This window comes from Pseudophryne corroboree, chromosome 8 (genome assembly GCF_028390025.1).
Source record: "Pseudophryne corroboree isolate aPseCor3 chromosome 8, aPseCor3.hap2, whole genome shotgun sequence".
Classification (NCBI taxonomy): Eukaryota; Metazoa; Chordata; class Amphibia; order Anura; family Myobatrachidae; genus Pseudophryne; species Pseudophryne corroboree.
Genome location: NC_086451.1, coordinates 69,629,861 through 69,647,550, shown reverse-complemented (window position 1 = coordinate 69,647,550; position 17,690 = coordinate 69,629,861). Strand labels below are relative to the sequence as shown.

Sequence of the window (17,690 nt, the reverse complement as noted above, 5' to 3'; positions counted from 1 at the left end):
AGACTTCCTCAGCAGGCACGACCTCCACCCGGGAGAGTGGGGACTTCATCCAGAAGTCTTCCAACTGATTGTAAACCGTTGGAAAAGGCCACAGGTGGACATGATGGCGTCCCGCCTAAACAAAAAGCTAAAAAGATATTGCGCCAGGTCAAGGGACCCTCAGGCGATAGCTGTGGACGCTCTAGTGACACCGTGGGTGTACCAGTCGGTTTATGTGTTCCCTCCTCTTCCTCTCATACCAAAGGTGCTGAGGATAATAAGAAAGAGAGGAGTAAGAACTAAACTCTTCGTTCCGGATTGGCCAAGACGGACTTGGTACCCGAAACTGCAAGAAATGATCTCAGAGGACCCTTGGCCTCTGCCTCTCAGACAGGACCTGCTACAGCAGGGGCCCTGTCTGTTCCAAGACTTATTGCGGCTGCATTTGACGGCATGGCGGTTGAACGCCGGATCCTGATGGAAAAGGGCATTCCGGTTGAAGTCATTCCTACGCTGATAAAAGCTAGGAAAGATGTGACAGCAAAGCATTATCACCGCATATGGCGAAAATATGTTGCTTGGTGGGAGGCTATGAAGGCCCCCACAGAAGAATTTCAGCTGGGTCGTTTTCTGCACTTCCTACAGTCAGGAGTGACTATGGGCCTAAAATTGGGTTCCATTAAAGTCCAGATTTCGGCCCTGTCTATTTTCTTTCAAAAAGAACTGGCTTCACTGCCTGAAGTTCAGACGTTTGTTAAGGAAGTGCTGCACATTCAGCCCCCTTTTGTGCCCCCGGTGGCACCTTGGAATCTCAACGTTGTGTTGGATTTCCTAAAATCACATTGGTTTGAGCCACTTCAGACCGTGGAATTAAAATATCTCACGTGGAAAGTGGTCATGCTTTTGGCCTTGGCTTCGGCTAGGCGGGTGTCAGAATTGGCGGCTTTGTCCTGTAAAAGCCCGTATCTGATCTTCCATATGGACAGAGCAGAATTGAGGACGCGTCCCCAATTCCTCCCTAAGCTGGTATCAGCGTTTCATTTGAACCAACCTATTGTGGTGCCTGCGGCTACTGGGGACTTGGAGGCCTCCAAGTTGCTGGATGTAGTCCGGGCCCTGAAAATCTATGTTTCCAGGACGGCTAGAGTCAGAAAGACTGACTCGCTGTTTATCCTGCATGCACCCAACAAGCTGGGTGCTCCTGCTTCTAAGCAGACTATTGCTCGCTGGATCTGCTCCACGATTCAACTTGCACATTCTGCGGCTGGACTGCCGCATCCTAAATCTGTGAAGGCCCATTCCACGAGGAAGGTGGGCTCTTCTTGGGCGGCTGCCCGAGGGGTCTCGGCTTTACAACTTTGCCGAGGGGCTACCTGGTCGGGATCAAACACGTTTGCAAAATTCTACAAGTTTGATGCCCTGGCTGAGGAGGACCTTGAGTTTGCTCATTCGGTGCTGCAGAGTTATCCGCACTCTCCCGCCCGTTTGGGAGCTTTGGTATAATCCCCATGGTCCTTACGGAGTTCCCAGCATCCACTAGGACGTCAGAGAAAATAAGAATTTACTCACCGGTAATTCTATTTCTCGTAGTCCGTAGTGGATGCTGGGCGCCCGTCCCAAGTGCGGATTGTCTGCAATACTTGTATATAGTTATTGCCTAACTAAAGGGTTATTGTTCTGAGCCATCTGTTCAGTGAGGCTCAGTTGTTATTCATACTGTTAACTGGGTATAGTTATCACGAGTTGTACGGTGTGATTGGTGTGGCTGGTATGAGTCTTACCCTGGATTCCAAATCCTTTCCTTGTAGTGTCAGCTCTTCCGGGCACAGTTTCCCTAACTGAGGTCTGGAGGAGGGGCATAGAGGGAGGAGCCAGTGCACACCAGTAGTCCTAATTCTTTCTTAGAGTGCCCAGTCTCCTGCGGAGCCCGTCTATTCCCCATGGTCCTTACGGAGTTCCCAGCATCCACTACGGACTACGAGAAATAGAATTACCGGTGAGTAAATTCTTATTATTACACCCAGCAGCACATTACACTACATTTTACACAGCCCCCGCCCCCCCATATTACACCCAGTAGTACTATACACAGCCCCTCCCCCCCATATTACACCCAGCAGCACATTACACTACATTTTACACAGCCCCCCCCCCCATATTACACCCAGTAGTTCTATACACAGCCCCCTCCCCCCATATTACACCCAGTAGCACTATACACAGCCCCCTCCCCATATTACACCCAGCAGCACATTACACTACATTTTACACAGCCCCCTCCCCCCCATATTACACCCAGTAGCACTATACACAGCCCCCCCATATTACACCCAGCAGCACATTACACTACATTTTACACAGCCCCCTCCCCCCCCCATATTACACCCAGTAGCACTATACACAGCCCCCTCCCCCCAATATTACACCCAGCAGCACATTACACTACATTTTACACAGCCCCCTTCCCCCATATTACACCCAGTAGCACTATACACAGCCCCCCCCATATTACACCCAGTAGCACTATACACAGCCCCCCCCCCATATTACACCCAGCAGCACATTACACTACATTTTACACAGCCCCCTCCCCCCCATATTACACCCAGTAGCACTATACACAGCCCCCCCCCCCCCATATTACACCCAGTAGCACTATACACAGCCTCCCCCTCATATTACACCCAGTAGCACTATACACAGCCCCCCATATTACACCCAGCAGCACATTACACTACATTTTACACAGCCCCCCCATATTACACCCAGTAGTACTATACACAGCCCCCCCCCCCATATTACACCCAGCAGCACATTACACTACATTTTACACAGCCCCCTCCCCCCATATTACACCCAGTAGCACTATACACAGCCCCCCCATATTACACCCAGCAGCACATTACACTACATTTTACACAGCCCCCTCCCCCCCATATTACACCCAGTAGCACTATACACAGCCCCTTCCCCCCATATTACACCCAGCAGCACATTACACTACATTTTACACAGCCCCCCCCCCCCCATATTACACCCAGTAGTTCTATACACAGCCCCTCCCCCCATATTACACCCAGTAGCACTATACACAGCCCCCTCCCCATATTACACCCAGCAGCACATTACACTACATTTTACACAGCCCCCTCCAACCCATATTACACCCAGTAGCACTATACACAGCCCCCTCCCCCCAATATTACACCCAGCAGCACATTACACTACATTTTACACAGCCCCCTCCCCCCCCATATTACACCCAGTAGCACTATACACAGCCCCCCCATATTACACCCAGTAGCACTATACACAGCCCCCCATATTACACCCAGCAGCACATTACACTAATTTTACACAGCCCCCTCCCCCCCCATATTACACCCAGTAGCACTATACACAGCCCCCCCCCCATATTACACCCAGCAGCACATTACACTACATTTTACACAGCCCCCTCCCACCATATTACACCCAGTAGCACTATACACAGCCCCCCCATATTACACCCAGCAGCACATTACACTACATTTTACACAGCCCCCTCCCCCCAATATTACACCCAGTAGCACTATACACAGCCCCCCCATCTTACACCCAGCAGCACATTACACTACATTTTACACAGCCCCCTCCCCCCCATATTACACCCAGTGGCACTATACACAGCCCCCTCCCCATATTACACCCAGCAGCACATTACACTACATTTTACACAGCCCCCCCCCCCCCATATTACACCCAGTAGTACTATACACAGCCCCCCCATATTACACCCAGCAGCACATTACACTACATTTTACACAGCCTCCTCCCCCCATATTACACCCAGTAGCACTATACACAGCCCCCTCCCCCCATATTACACCCAGCAGCACATTACACTACATTTTACACAGCCCCCTCCCCCCATATTACACCCAGTAGCACTATACACAGCCCCCCCATATTACACCCAGCAGCACATTACACTACATTTTACACAGCCCCCCCCATATTATACCCAGCAGCACATTACACTACATTTTACACAGCCCCCTCCCCCACATATTACACCCTGTAGCACTATACACAGCCCTCCCCATATTACACCCAGTAGCACATTACACTACATTTTACACAGCCCCCTCCCCCACATATTACACCCAGTAGCACTATACACAATACACAGCCCCCACCCTCCATATTACACCCAGTAGCACTATACACAGCCCCCTCCCCCCATATTACACCCAGTAGCACTATACACAGCCCCCCCCATCTTACACCCAGCAGCACATTACACTACATTTTACACAGCCCCCCCCCCCCCATATTACACCCAGTAGCACTATACACAGCCCCCCCCATATTACACCCAGTAGCACTATACACAGCCCCCCCCATATTACACCCAGTAGCACTATACACAGCCCCCTCCCCCCATATTACACCCAGTAGCACTATACACAGCCCCCCCATCTTACACCCAGCAGCACATTACACTACATTTTACACAGCCCCCCCCATATTACACCCAGTAGCACTATACACAGCCCCCCCTATATTACACCCAGTAGCACTATACACAGCCCCCCCATATTACACCCAGTAGCACTATACACAGCCCCCCCATATTACACCCAGTAGCACTATACACAGACCCCTCCATATTACACCCAGCAGCACATTACACTACATTTTACACAGCACCCTCCCCCCATATTACACCCAGTAGCACTATACACAGCCCCTCCCCCCCATATTACACCCAGCAGCACATTACACTACATTTTACACAGCCCCCCCCATATTACACCCAGTAGCACTATACACAGCCCCCCCATATTACACCCAGTAGCACTATACACAGCCCCCCCCCATATTACACCCAGCAGCACATTACACTACATTTTACACAGCCCCCTCCCCCCCATATTACACCCAGTAGAACGCTACACAATACACAGCCCCCCACCCCCCATATTACACCCAGTAGAACTCTACACAATACACAGTCCCCTCCCCCATATAACCCCCAGTACAGACAGCACCCACCTGGCTTTTGTTGCTGCCTCCTGTGAAGAGCAGGGATCCGGCCCATGGACAGTGAGGTGGGAGGAGGCAGGTCAGGGCAGGCACATGCAGGAACCAGGAAGAGGAAAGCTGGCCTGTTACATGCAGTGGGTGAGTGTGATGGGCGGGGCCAGCCACAGTGATGCAGAGCCCTGGCTGCAAGGCTACAGTATGAGCTTCACAGGAAGCTGCTCTGCTCTCATTAGTTCTCCGACACTGCTCCTGCCGCTCAGACTGCCCGGCTCCATACTGCACAAGACGGGCACCGCTACCCACAAACCCGCGGTGGCCGGCCATGACCTTTCCCTTGCAGCCCACCCTGCATTGCGGATTTTCAAGTAGGAGCTCGTAAAAACCGGGAGGGCTGGCAATGTGTGCGGGGCAGCGGGAGGCTCATTGATATATCGGGAGCCTCCCGCTGAATGCGGGAGGGTAGGCAAGCCTGTATGACACATAAACGCATTCTGTGCTTATACTTCCCATCGCCATGATATCTCATTATGGAATGCAATTATTGCAAACTAGGGAAAAATCCGATAGCCAATATACTTCTGGTCCCAAGCATTTTGGATATGGGATACTCAACTTGTAGTAACAAGACGAAAATAAAAAATAGACCAAACAAATTGACAAACTTTAAGCAAACATTAAACAACAGATAAATAGACGAGACAACTTTCTTCAAAACTCACCAATCAGAAAAAATGAAAAACTCCTACAAAAACTACCAAAAACTACCAACTGCCCGCTCGTGCTATCTCCTGCCACCTGAAGCCACAACAGTGCCCATGTTTGAATGGTTTAGGGCATTTTTTTCCCCAACTTATTATTGAAGCAAGACATAACAAATGGTAAAGAAGCTATACATCAAGTATATAATATTGTCAGTAGATTGTCTATTGAAATCATATAACATAAAGAAGAGCATTATAGTTATTATAGTTATACAACTTATAATGTATAGTAAGGTTTTTACAATACATGTTTATTAATCAAAGAACTGGTTAACTTAATATGTGACACTAATTGCACTTATCATAGGTAGTTTATAGCAATATTTACTCTATAAGGTAATTGGGGGATCACTGTCACCTTCTCAACTCATACCAGATGGTCAGATGTAAACTATTACGAAGCTTTCTCCGCATAGAGAGAGGTAAGGTTCCAGTGTAGCTCTCCCAAGTGTCAAAGAATGAGCACACTAGTTTCTCTTTCTCAAACATGGGGGTAAATTTACTAAGGTGGGAGATTTTTAGAACTGGTGATGTTGCCCATGGCAACCAATCAGATTCTACCTACCATTTATCAAACTGCTTCTAGCAGATAGTAGATATAATCTGATTGGTTGCTATGGGCAACATCACCAGTTCTAAAAATCTCCCACCTTAGTAAATTTACCCCATGGTCTCCACCCAGTCCATCCTGAAGATATGATGAAGTTACTGTTATATAAAGAAAATACAGGAGGACCTGGGTGTACCCAGTTCTGAAGGTTTTTATTTGGCTAAGGAACTCAAGGCCAATAAAAAAGTTTCCTACTACCCTTAGTGACACGTTGAGATTTAGATGGAAACCCAAATATGTCCCATTCCGGTGTAAAGGTAACGCCATTAATCAGCATTCTCTTTGCATTCCACTTCACTCTCAACCAGAATCCCCTGAGTATCAGACAGTCCGGTTTGGGGCATTTTTATATTGGTTTTCTGTGCTTGTTTCTACCAATAGGAGAACAATAGGAAATGATTTTCAGTTTTCTGTTGATAATCATTGCGTTTCTTCACATTGAGACAGCCATTTGACAGCGGAGTCTATTGTAAATGGGACAATTCCATCATGTTGCAATAGAAATCAAACACGGATCTTAGTAAATTTGCCCCTAAGGGGTATATCGCAGCTAATTGTCTGTGTTGACCAATTCAGATAACTGCTGAAACCCTGAGCGTTAATTACCAGAGGGTGCAACCTCAGGAGCTGTGAGGAAAAGTCTGTTTTAAAATGCGCCCTTGCGATTGAGCATGCGTGGAAACGCCTGGATTCCTGCACCTGTGCCAAAGATTTTTCTGCACAGGGAAAATGCTAAAAAGTTGAATAGCTCCAGGCCTGACACCCGGAGCTTTTCACCGCTCTGTAAACCCCGCGCCTAATCGGATATGTCCATAAGAGGTTATAAAGCCATAAAAAGTCATAGTACACTTATATAAACAATCATGAAAGATGTCCGTTTAAGCAAATTTACTATACTAAAACATAATTTAAAACATTGGCCCTCATTCCGAGTTGTTCGCTCTGTAATTTTCTTCGCATCGCAGCGATTTTCCGCTAATTGCGCATGCGCAATGTTCGCACTGCGACTGCGCCAAGTAAATTTGCTAAGAAGTTTGGTATTTTACTCACGGCATTACAAGGTTTTTTCTTCGTTCTGGTGATCGGAGTGTGATTGACAGGAAGTGGGTGTTTCTGGGCAGAAACTGGCCGTTTTCTGGGCGTGTGCGAAAAAACGCTGGCGTTTCTGGGAAAAACGCGGGAGTGTCTGAAGAAACGGGGGAGTGTCTGGGCGAACGCTGGGTGTGTTTGTGACGTCAAACCAGGAACGAAACTGACTGAACTGATCGCAATGGCTGAGTAAGTCTCGAGCTACTCAGAAACTGCTAAGAATTTTCTATTCGCAATTCTGCTAATCTTTCGTTCGCAATTTTGCTAAGCTAAGATTCACTCCCAGTAGGCGGCGGCTCAGCGTGTGCAATGCTGCTAATAGCAGCTTGCGAGCGAACAACTCGGAATGAGGGCCATTGGTAAATACATTAAATTGTAAGAAAATAATTACACTTAACATATATATAGTAACATAAGGGGTATATTCAATTAGTGCAGAGTATTCCGACAGTCGAAAAACTGGCACTAATTCGACGTGGGCCTTTTTTTTTTCTTTTTCGTTGAATCGGCATGGGCGAAAACGCCCGCAAATTTGACAGAACGCATGGTTTTTCGCACATGCTGGATTTTTCGACCAGTCGAATAAACGGCACGGGCAATGACTAGGTCGAATGTGAATTTGACCTAAAAATGGGGGAAAGTGCCGTTCTTTTCGATTGGTCGAAAAAGCTGCAGTAATTGAATACCCCCCCCCCCCCCCCATAGTACTACTACTGCTCTCAGCTCACCAGAAATGATGGGCCTGATGTTTTGTTGTCACTGCGGTATAAAAGCGGCTGTATCAGGCACAGTACTGCACTGCCAGCGAACTGGAGGGGCTACTGGCAGCATATGAGCAAGATAAAGGGATTAGACCTCAGCCTTTCTAATCTAACCGGGAACAACCGATACCGTCTGTTTAGCCCATGCAGTCTGTCATTATTCCAGTTTGCCTTGAGACTTTGTTGTTCTATAAGGGACTCATTTCCATGTACCTTCTCAGCCTCTGGCTCTTTCATAGCCTTGAAAGGGTTTTCCATTTTAAATATGGATTTTATTGAATCCCCTCGCTTTCTGACAGTAGTGCTTTGCTTGCTGATTTCACATGTTCCTGGCACTCTTGTATGGTCTGGGCCTGTGCCATTCATCTTCAGGGCTCCTGGGACGCCTGATTCTCTATCGCACGCAAGTCCGGATGCGTTCACATCCCACAATTTTACCACACTGCATATGTTCCACAGCCGACATAGGCATCTTGGAGAAGCAATAAGCAATTCCGAGTCATAAGCAACTAAGGGGTCTATGTACTAAGCCCAATGTTTTTTCACCCCTAATTGGATACCATCCATAAAGTGGAGAGGGATAAAGTACCATCATTTTTCAAACACAGACGACCGTTAGGAGCTGATTGGCTGGGTACTCTATCTCTCTTCACTTTATGGGCGGTATCCAATCAGGGGTAAAAAAAAAAAAAAACATTGGGTACAAAAAACAGGCGTTTTACACAAAATCCTTTTTTTCGTAAAAAACAACAGTTCATTGAACCGTGTGTTTTCGCTAGAAACAGACCCATTTTCGGACGAAAAAGGGTCTGTTTTCTGGGATTTTGTTTCACCAGCCCTGGCTTATCAGTGCTAATTGGATTGCTCCCGGCAATGCGGTAAATGACCGTTGGTAATTGGATACCCCCTCAGTGCATAGACCCCTAAATCTTTATCCTCTGATGACTGAGTGGATGTTGGAGCGCAAAAGAAACCTCAAATGGCGTGTCACGGTCTTGTAGTCAGAGGTTGGACCAGTTCAGAGTACTGTGTATGCACAGTGCACGCCATTTTCAGATGCATTTAGCATGGGCTAGTTGTAAGTTCCATTACAAGTGATGATGGCCTCTGATCTCTCCCAATTTGGATTTTTTTGGTTTTATTTTTGTTACGCTGTATTGTTTCCCACTCCACCCGGAGATATGGAGAAGATGTATGCAGAGTTCAGTAGGATGTGTTCACGTAATTTCGAGATATACGTGGATGCATCTTCCGATGCAGCTTTTAGGACTTACTCTCCAGGAAGGTCTGGGGGACTCATAAATGTGCTGGTAGTCCCCCAGACACCCGTGAGAGTGGGTGGATCTCCCACATCACACTTTCTTCCTAGTGAAGTTTGCAGGATGGGGAGAATAATACTGGGAATTGTGGGTCCATAGGTAGAGGGCAGGGCCAATATGACGTGAGTTTACAAATGCCCTGCTCCCGGAGTGGTCACTTGCATCTCTTTTCTGGCCTTTTCTCGACTGGTGGGCTTGTGCAGCGATGATGACTGTATAGCTTCTTCTGATTGGCTGATTTGTATATTGGACCAGCTACTAGAACGTTACAGTATTGTTTTGCACCTATTAAGCATCAAATTGTGGCTGTCTGCTTGCATTGCTTCATTTCCATAGTTTTGTATTTAGAATTACATTTCAAAATGCATTGTAAGACAATAGTCTATCTTGTGTATATGACACGTCATTATATTATATTGTGTATAAATAGGGTAATGCCACTTTTGCATTTACTTCTAATATCGGCAAGCCAATTCTCTGACCTATTGTGGGGTGTAGGTATATGCACTTAAACACCTGATATAAGGCTGGCACAAATGCTCTTTCATCACTGGACACTTGTCTTAACGGGTGGTCTTCAGTTTGCCGGCTGTCGGGATCCCGGCGCACAGTATACTGGCTCCGGAATCCCGACACCTGGCATACCGACACTTTTTCTTCCTCTTGGGGGTCCACGAGCCCCCTGGAGGGAGAATAGATAGCGTGGCGCGCGTAGCGAGCCCTCAAGGAGCTCATTTGCACTCGCCCAGCTGTCGGTATGCCAAACGCCGGTATGCAGGTCGCCGTGAGCCTGGCCGCCGGCATACCCTACTACACCCGTCTTAACAAATACACACAACTACATATTTCTTGTGTGAGGTCTGAACGAGGCCCAAGTGTTTAATTCAAGTTGCAAGAAGATATGAACAAGCCAGGCCTTGATATCCCCTGAAGGTGGAAAATCCCTTTTAATGATACTTCATGTGACGTGTGTTGCTGAGCTCTGTTCTGATGGTCTACTGTTTCTTTTCAGGCTGGGACTCTGTGAGTGACTGGAAAGACGTTCTCTCTGGTGGCGAGAAGCAGCGCGTAGGAATGGCTCGCATGTTTTATCACAAGTTAGTATTCAAGAAAAAGAAAACCCAAAATATGGCCAACGACCTACACGGTCTAACGCTCCACCCTCCTATCAGTAGAAATAATTATTAGGACTATTTAAGAAATATTATCATCACGAGTTGGCAGCTCATCAAAATGACGGAACAACATAACAATAATGTCAGCGCCGGCGGCTGTGCACGCCTGAACGGAGCAACAATTGAATTGCTTCATTGGGCGCCATCTAGTGGCTGCTGCCACGCAAGACACTTGAATTCCCCCCATAGAGGTGAGGAGCAGCGTTAGCCTTTTATTATATAGGATTTGTAAATTCAGAAATGTCCCTTTTGTATATAAGTGTTGTGCTCTCGCTCTCTATTTTGAGAATGTGGGTTTGCCCCTCTGTTCAGTCATATGATCGCCTTGAGATTTAGATGTATGCTTCAACATGGCTCAGTATTGTCTATAAATACAGCTGCCTTAGAAGCACTTCATTATACTGCTGGAACCTGCAGCACTTTCGCAGAACAATTCAACAATTGAAGACCTATTGTGAGGGGTCAACTCTGCTGTCAGCTGTTGGTGGGATGAGATTCCAGATAGGCCAATGCCCTCTTGTAACAACCACAATTTGGTTATCTTTGCAGACCAAAATACGCCCTGCTGGATGAGTGCACAAGTGCTGTAAGCATTGACGTGGAGGGCAAGATCTTCCAAGCTGCAAAGGATGCTGGGATTGCTCTGCTGTCCATCACTCACAGGCCCTCTCTTTGGTAAGAATCTTCTTGTTGTATAAATCAGTGACCCCAGTAGCTGCAAGCTAATAATCTACAGGGGTAGTTCAGTCAGTCAAAATAAAGTCAAGTTCGTGCATACCGGGTATGTGCCAATGTCCCCAAAGACTGTAATGTTGTCATTACGCTCTGATATGTATTGTTCAGGTCATCAATGCCCCTCCCCCATATATATGTGAATGGGAGGGGTAGCAACAACCATTGGTCTGCATATGGCTGGAGGGAGTTGAGTATAGAGCTTAGTGTAGGGCGGGACCATTACAGGTATCAGAGACCCCCATCTAACTGCGCATATTATTATTGTTATAATATACGTCGGTTGACAGTGTCCGTTAGGAGTTCCATAAGCACTTGTGTAATCAGTGTGTTGTGGTGTACTCTTTATTGACAGCTGTTGCTATCGTTCATGTACACACTGTTAGTAATCAAATACACATTTTGGGCTTAGTCCAATTACCCGCAAATGCTGCACTTAGAGTAAAAACAGACTTGTGGATTTGTGTCCGCTGCCACGTAAGGGTTTTGGGGTGAGATCGGCCCCGAAGATAGCAAATTGTGGTGCCATTCCCGGTGTTCACATGCCGCTACAATGGCAACTCACCACCTTTGCGGGTAATTGGAATGACCCTTGGGATTCATATACTTATGGATATGATGAGATACTAGTCTTTTTAACCATTCACCAGGTCGCTAGATTTTGCATAGGTTATCTTCCCCTGCTCTCTCCCCCTGTACCTCCTGCCTCCCCTGTGTATGTGTGTTTTGACCCCCTTTCCTCCTGTCTACTCCATCTTCTTTTTCTTCTTTCATCCTGTTTCTGACATGTTTTTCCCTCCTGTCTCCCCCATGTTTTTTCCCCCTCTTCTCCCACCTCCTCCATGTTCTTCCCCCTTTTCTCTTGTCTCTCAGATGTTCTTCCACCTTTCCTCCCATCTCTCCCATGTTTATTTCACCTTTTCTTCGTCTCCCCCATGTTCTACCCCCTTTCTCTGTCTTTCCCATGTTCTTTACCCTTTCTAACCACCTCCCCCTTGTCCTCCGTTATCAGCTATGCTGCACTGGAAAAGGTTCCATGCGGTGTAGGGAGGCCAATCCCGGGCATTTTTTTCCTTCCCGGATGCTCCCAGCCCGCAGAACTACTCACCATCATCTGGGAGAGCGGGCGGGTTCACTTGCTGCAGGTGGTGAGCGGCAAAGAGCTGTCCTGGCAGTGCGGATGGCTGGCGTCAGACTGCGAAGCATGACCTCTGACTTCACATCGCACTGTGCAGTACGCACAGCCGGGGGAAGGGGGAGCCAGGAGGTTGGAGCTGGGCATCGTCTGAGCCTCATGAGGATGCTTATTGCTGCCTGGCATTGATAAAACAGGGGGGGTTTCTGATCCCGAAATCCCCCGGATTGGAAGCTACAATCCTGGGATTGAATCCCAGACAATTTTAGGCCTAAATCCCGGGTTCCCGCCGATCCCAGGATTGGCCACCCTAATGCAATAGGCTGCAGGAGCCCTTACATTATGTAACTGCGAGGACTAATTAATGTTTTACTGGCTTCCCAAATAATTTTTACCCATGACTAAAGGAAAATGTGTTTGAAAGACAACTGCAGCCTGACCTTGTACAAAGTCTAGGTGCATGGTCTGGTCCGTCCTCTATAGAGATTCACCTCATGGTACTTACAGATGTGTCCTCCTTCATCATTGCTGCAGTCACGTTAAACAGCCCCTCTAGTTGCGCCTTGTTGTGGGTGTCTTTACTAACATAGGGTGTCTTTTTGTGCATTATTTCCCAAAAATGTGTCTTATTTGCATCTCTATGTGAATAAGACGCACAAGCAGTCTCTGCTGATTAAATGATATGTGGCATGCTTATATTCTGTGTGCAACTGTGGCTGTGTCTGCATACGAAATGCTACATTACAGTGTTTTCCTTGTGTGCAAAGGAGAAGATTTTCCCATTCATTCTTGGTGAATGAACCCTTCCAAGATGAAGTAGTGGGAATCGCCCCTGTATTGTTGCAAAGTTAGTCTGTCTTACTGAAACACAGGACTAACATAGCGTTTACATCCGGCGAACATTATGCCACACTTCGCCTTCCCTGATGACAACAATCGCATCTAATGCTGCAGCATCACAGCTTAGTATCACGGAGTGGAAGTGCAATGACAGCCATACCCAGCACTACTAATAAAAGGTTGTGCCTCATCCCCACCAGAAATAAGAGGATTTTGGTACTTACCGATAAATCCATTTCTCTGAATCCTCTAGGGGACACTGGAGTCCTATACAGTAGGGGTGTGAAGCCTTGAACCGGAGGTGTGGCACAATCTTAAATTAGCATTGTCTGCACAGCCGGCTCCTCCCCCTTCACATCCCTCCTCCCTCAGTTTGAAAATTGTGACTGAGAGAATAGGACATGACACTATAGCCCATGGCGAGGAACCGAACCGTACAACATATCAAACAGCGGCCAAGAACTCTTAACCGAATAACTAACGCTGTTTGCACGAACTGATTAAAACAAGAACTTGGAACACAGCAGGTTGACTGCACCGAGGCGGGCGTCCAGTGTCCCCTAGAGGATTCAGAGAAATGGATTTATCGGTAAGTACCAAAATCCTCTTTTCTCTTTCATCCACTAGGGGACACTGGAGTCCTATACAGTAGGGGACGTCCCAAAGTTTTCCCCGAGGGAGGGAGTGCTGTCGGTGGCCTGCAAAACTAAACGTCCGAACTTAGATTCTCCGGACGCAAAAGTATCAAACTTGTAAAATCTTGCGAACGTGTGGGCTGAAGACCACGTCGCCGCTCTGCAAAGTTGAGTAGTGGAAGCACCTCTGGCAGCCGCCCACGAGGCACCCATTGATCGGGTAGTATGAGCACCCGTCTGAACCGGAACCTGTTTGCCACAGGAAATATAAGCCTGCCGAATGGCAAGTCTAATCCATCTGGACAAGGTCTGCTTAGAGGCCGGCCAACCCTTCTTTGGCCCATCATAAAGAAGAAACAAATGGTCCGACTTTCTGAAGTTCGACGTAACCTGTACGTATACCCGTAAAGCTCGGACAACATCCAATGACACGTCCTCATCTGTGAGACCCTGGAAAGATGGGACCACTATTGGCTGGTTTACATGAAACCCCGACACCACCTTCGGAAGGAAGTCTGCTCTTGTACGGAGTTCCGCCCTATCCTCATGAAAAACTAAGAAAGGGCTCTTACAGGATAAGGCTCCCAACTCAGAAACCCGCCTAGCCGAAGCCAAGGCCAGTAATAACGTGACCTTCCAAGAAAGATATTTCAGGTCCGTTCTTGTCAACGGCTCAAAAGTCGGTGACTTCAAATATTCTAACACCAAACCTAAGTCCCATGGTGCCGTGGGAGGACGAAAAGGGGGTTGAATCCTCAGAACCCCCTGTAAAAAGGTTTGAATCTCTGGTAAGGATGCTAGCCGCTCTTGAAAAAGGATGGAGAGAGCCGAAATCTGAACCTTCAAGGAGCCCAATCTGAGTCCTCCCTCTAGACCGGCCTGAAGGAAAAGTAGAAGTCGCGATAAATGGAAGTTAGATGAATTCCATCCCCGTTCCTGACACCAAGGCATGTACCGTCTCCAAATCCTGTAGTAGTGCCTGGCTGTGACCGGTTTCCTTGCGGCAATCATTGTAGGAATGGCCGTTCGTGGGATCCCTCTGTTTCTTAAGATACGGGTTTCAATAGCCACGCCGTCAAACGCAGCCTGTTCAGATCGGGGTGTAGGAACGGTCCCTGAGATAGCAGGTCCTCTCTCTGAGGTAACCTCCAAGGATCTTCCGCAAGTAACCCTCGCAGGTCGGTGTACCAACTCCTGCGGGGCCAATCTGGTGCGATTAGAATGACCCACACTCGTTCCCGCTTTATTCTTTTCAGAACCCTGGGTATGAGTGGGAAAGGTGGAAAAATGTAAACCCTCCTGTAACACCAAGGAAGTGTTAATGCGTCCACTCCTTCTGCTGCTGGATCTCGAGTTCTTGACACATATCTGGGCAGCCGATGATTTTGTCGAGACGCCATTAGATCCACCTGAGGCAGACCCCATCTTCTCACAATCATGTTGAAAATCCGTGGATGAAGGCACCACTTCCCCGGATGCATGTCCTGGCGACTGAGGTAATCTGCCTCCCAGTTCTCCACACCTGGAATGAACACTGCGGAGAGAATGATGTCTCTTCTTTCTGCCCACAACAAGATCTTTGTGGCCTCCTTTAACGCCATCCTGCTCTTTGTTCCTCCTTGACGGTTTATGTAAGCCGTCGTCGTGACATTGTCCGACTGAATCCTGATGTGTTGATTCATGACTAGGTCTTCTGCTAAGAGAAGGGCATTGTAGACTGCTCTTAGTTCGAGGATATTTATGGGTAATTTGCTTTCTTGTAGCGTCCACCGTCCCTGAAACTGATGGTCCTCTAGGACGGCTCCCCAACCTCTGAGGCTGGCATCCGTCGTCAGGATCTTCCAATCCCAAATGCCGCATTTCTTGCCGGCTGTAAGGTTCTTGTGTAACGACCACCATGTCAAGGAGACCCGTACTTGTGGTTGAAGTCGGATTCTCCGATGGAGGAGCCAGTGCGAGCCTGCTCCCTGAGCAATGAGGTTCATCTGGAATGGTCGGGAATGAAGTCTGCCGTACTGGAGAGCTTCGAACGACGCCACCATCTTCCCGAGAAGTTGCACACAGAGGTGCAGAGAAACGGTCTGCGTCCTCAGTACCTGAGCCACTAATCTCTGTAGGTCCTGTACCTTGCTCTCTGGTAGGAACACACGTAATAGGACCGTGTCCAAGATGAGACCGAGGAATTGAATCCGTTGAGTCGGTATGAGGTTGGACTTTTGGAAATTGACAATCCATCCATGTTGAATTAGAAATTGATGTGATGAACATCCTTGAGCAGTCGATTCTGAGATGGAGCTTTGATCAGTAAATCGTCCAGATAAGGTATAATCGTGACCCCCAACAGTCTCAGTCCTGCCACCATGATCGCCATGATCTTTGTGAAAATTCTTGGGGCTGACGCTAGACCGAACGGCAAAGGCCGGAATTGGTAGTGCTCCGCCACCAGTGCGAACCGTAAGTAAGCCTGGTGAGGAGTCCAGATTGGGATATGCAGATATGCATCCTTTATGTCCATGGATACCATGAACTCGCTTTGCTCTAAGCCTGCAATGACTGATTGGATTGATTCCATCTTGAATCTGTAGACTCTTAAAAACTGGTTGAAAACTTTTAAATTGAGTATTGGTCTGACTGTCCCGTCTGGTTTTGGCACGACAAAAAGATTGGAATAGAACCCCGTTCCTCTCTGAGAAGCGGGAACCGGAATAATGACCTCTGCTTGTATCAATTTGTGAATTGCTGCCCGTAGTGCCCTTGCTTTTTGAGGGCACTGAGGCAATCCTGTTGTAAAAAAACTGACTGTGAGGCCTCTGTTGAAATTCCAGTTTGTATCCCTGAGAGATTAAGTTGTTCACCCAAAGTTCTGGTGAGGTTTTGGCCCAGATGTCCTGAAAACCTTCCAGTCGGCCGCCCACCAAGGACGACCCCAGGTGAGCTGGAAGGCCGTCATGCCACGGTCTTGTCAGCAGGTTTATCCTGCTTTCTGGTTGCTGCTTGCGAGCGGCCTCTACCTCTGCCCCCGCGTGCTTGTGCACCGAACCCCCTACCTCGGGCTCGAAAGGACTGTGACCTAAATGAAGTAAAAGATGGTCCCGAATAACCTCTCCTAGTTTGTGGAGCGGTTCTCGTATAAGGAGTTGGCAGAAAAGTGGACTTCCCCGCTGTAGCCTGCGAAATCCACTTGTCCAACTCTGGTCCGAACAGCATTTCACCCCCAAAGGGAATGGATTCTACCGCCTTCTTGGTGTCAGAGTCACCTTGCCATTCTCTGAGCCATAAAATCCTTCTAGCCGATATGGCCGATGCAGATATGCACGATGCTATTCTGCTAATATCCTTAGAAGCTTGACACAAGTATGAAGCAGATTCTCGAATGTGTTCCGCCAACTGTGTAATCTCTTCTAAGCTATTTTCCTCCTCAATAGCTTGTACAATCCGGCCAGACCATGCACCCATGGCTTTGTTGACCCAAGCACAGATGATCGCAGGTCTCTGCGCTGCACTTGCTGCTACAAACATTGATTTTAACGCCGTGTCAACTTTACGGTCGGACGCATCCTTTAAAGTAGTTACGTTAGGAATTGGCAAGATTGTCTTCTTTGACAATCTTCCTAGTGAAGCATCCA

General features: G+C 47.7%; 1 protein-coding gene across 1 annotated transcript in view; it reads left to right on the top strand.

The window, feature by feature from the left end:
* ABCD1 (ATP binding cassette subfamily D member 1) overlaps positions 1-17,690 on the top strand; it is a 138,860-nt gene that overhangs the window by 109,071 nt on the left and 12,099 nt on the right. The window contains exons 8-9 of the mRNA XM_063936599.1: positions 10,560-10,644; positions 11,272-11,397. Coding sequence (XP_063792669.1) covers positions 10,560-10,644; positions 11,272-11,397 — 211 coding nt within the window. The remainder of the gene's footprint in view (positions 1-10,559; positions 10,645-11,271; positions 11,398-17,690) is intronic.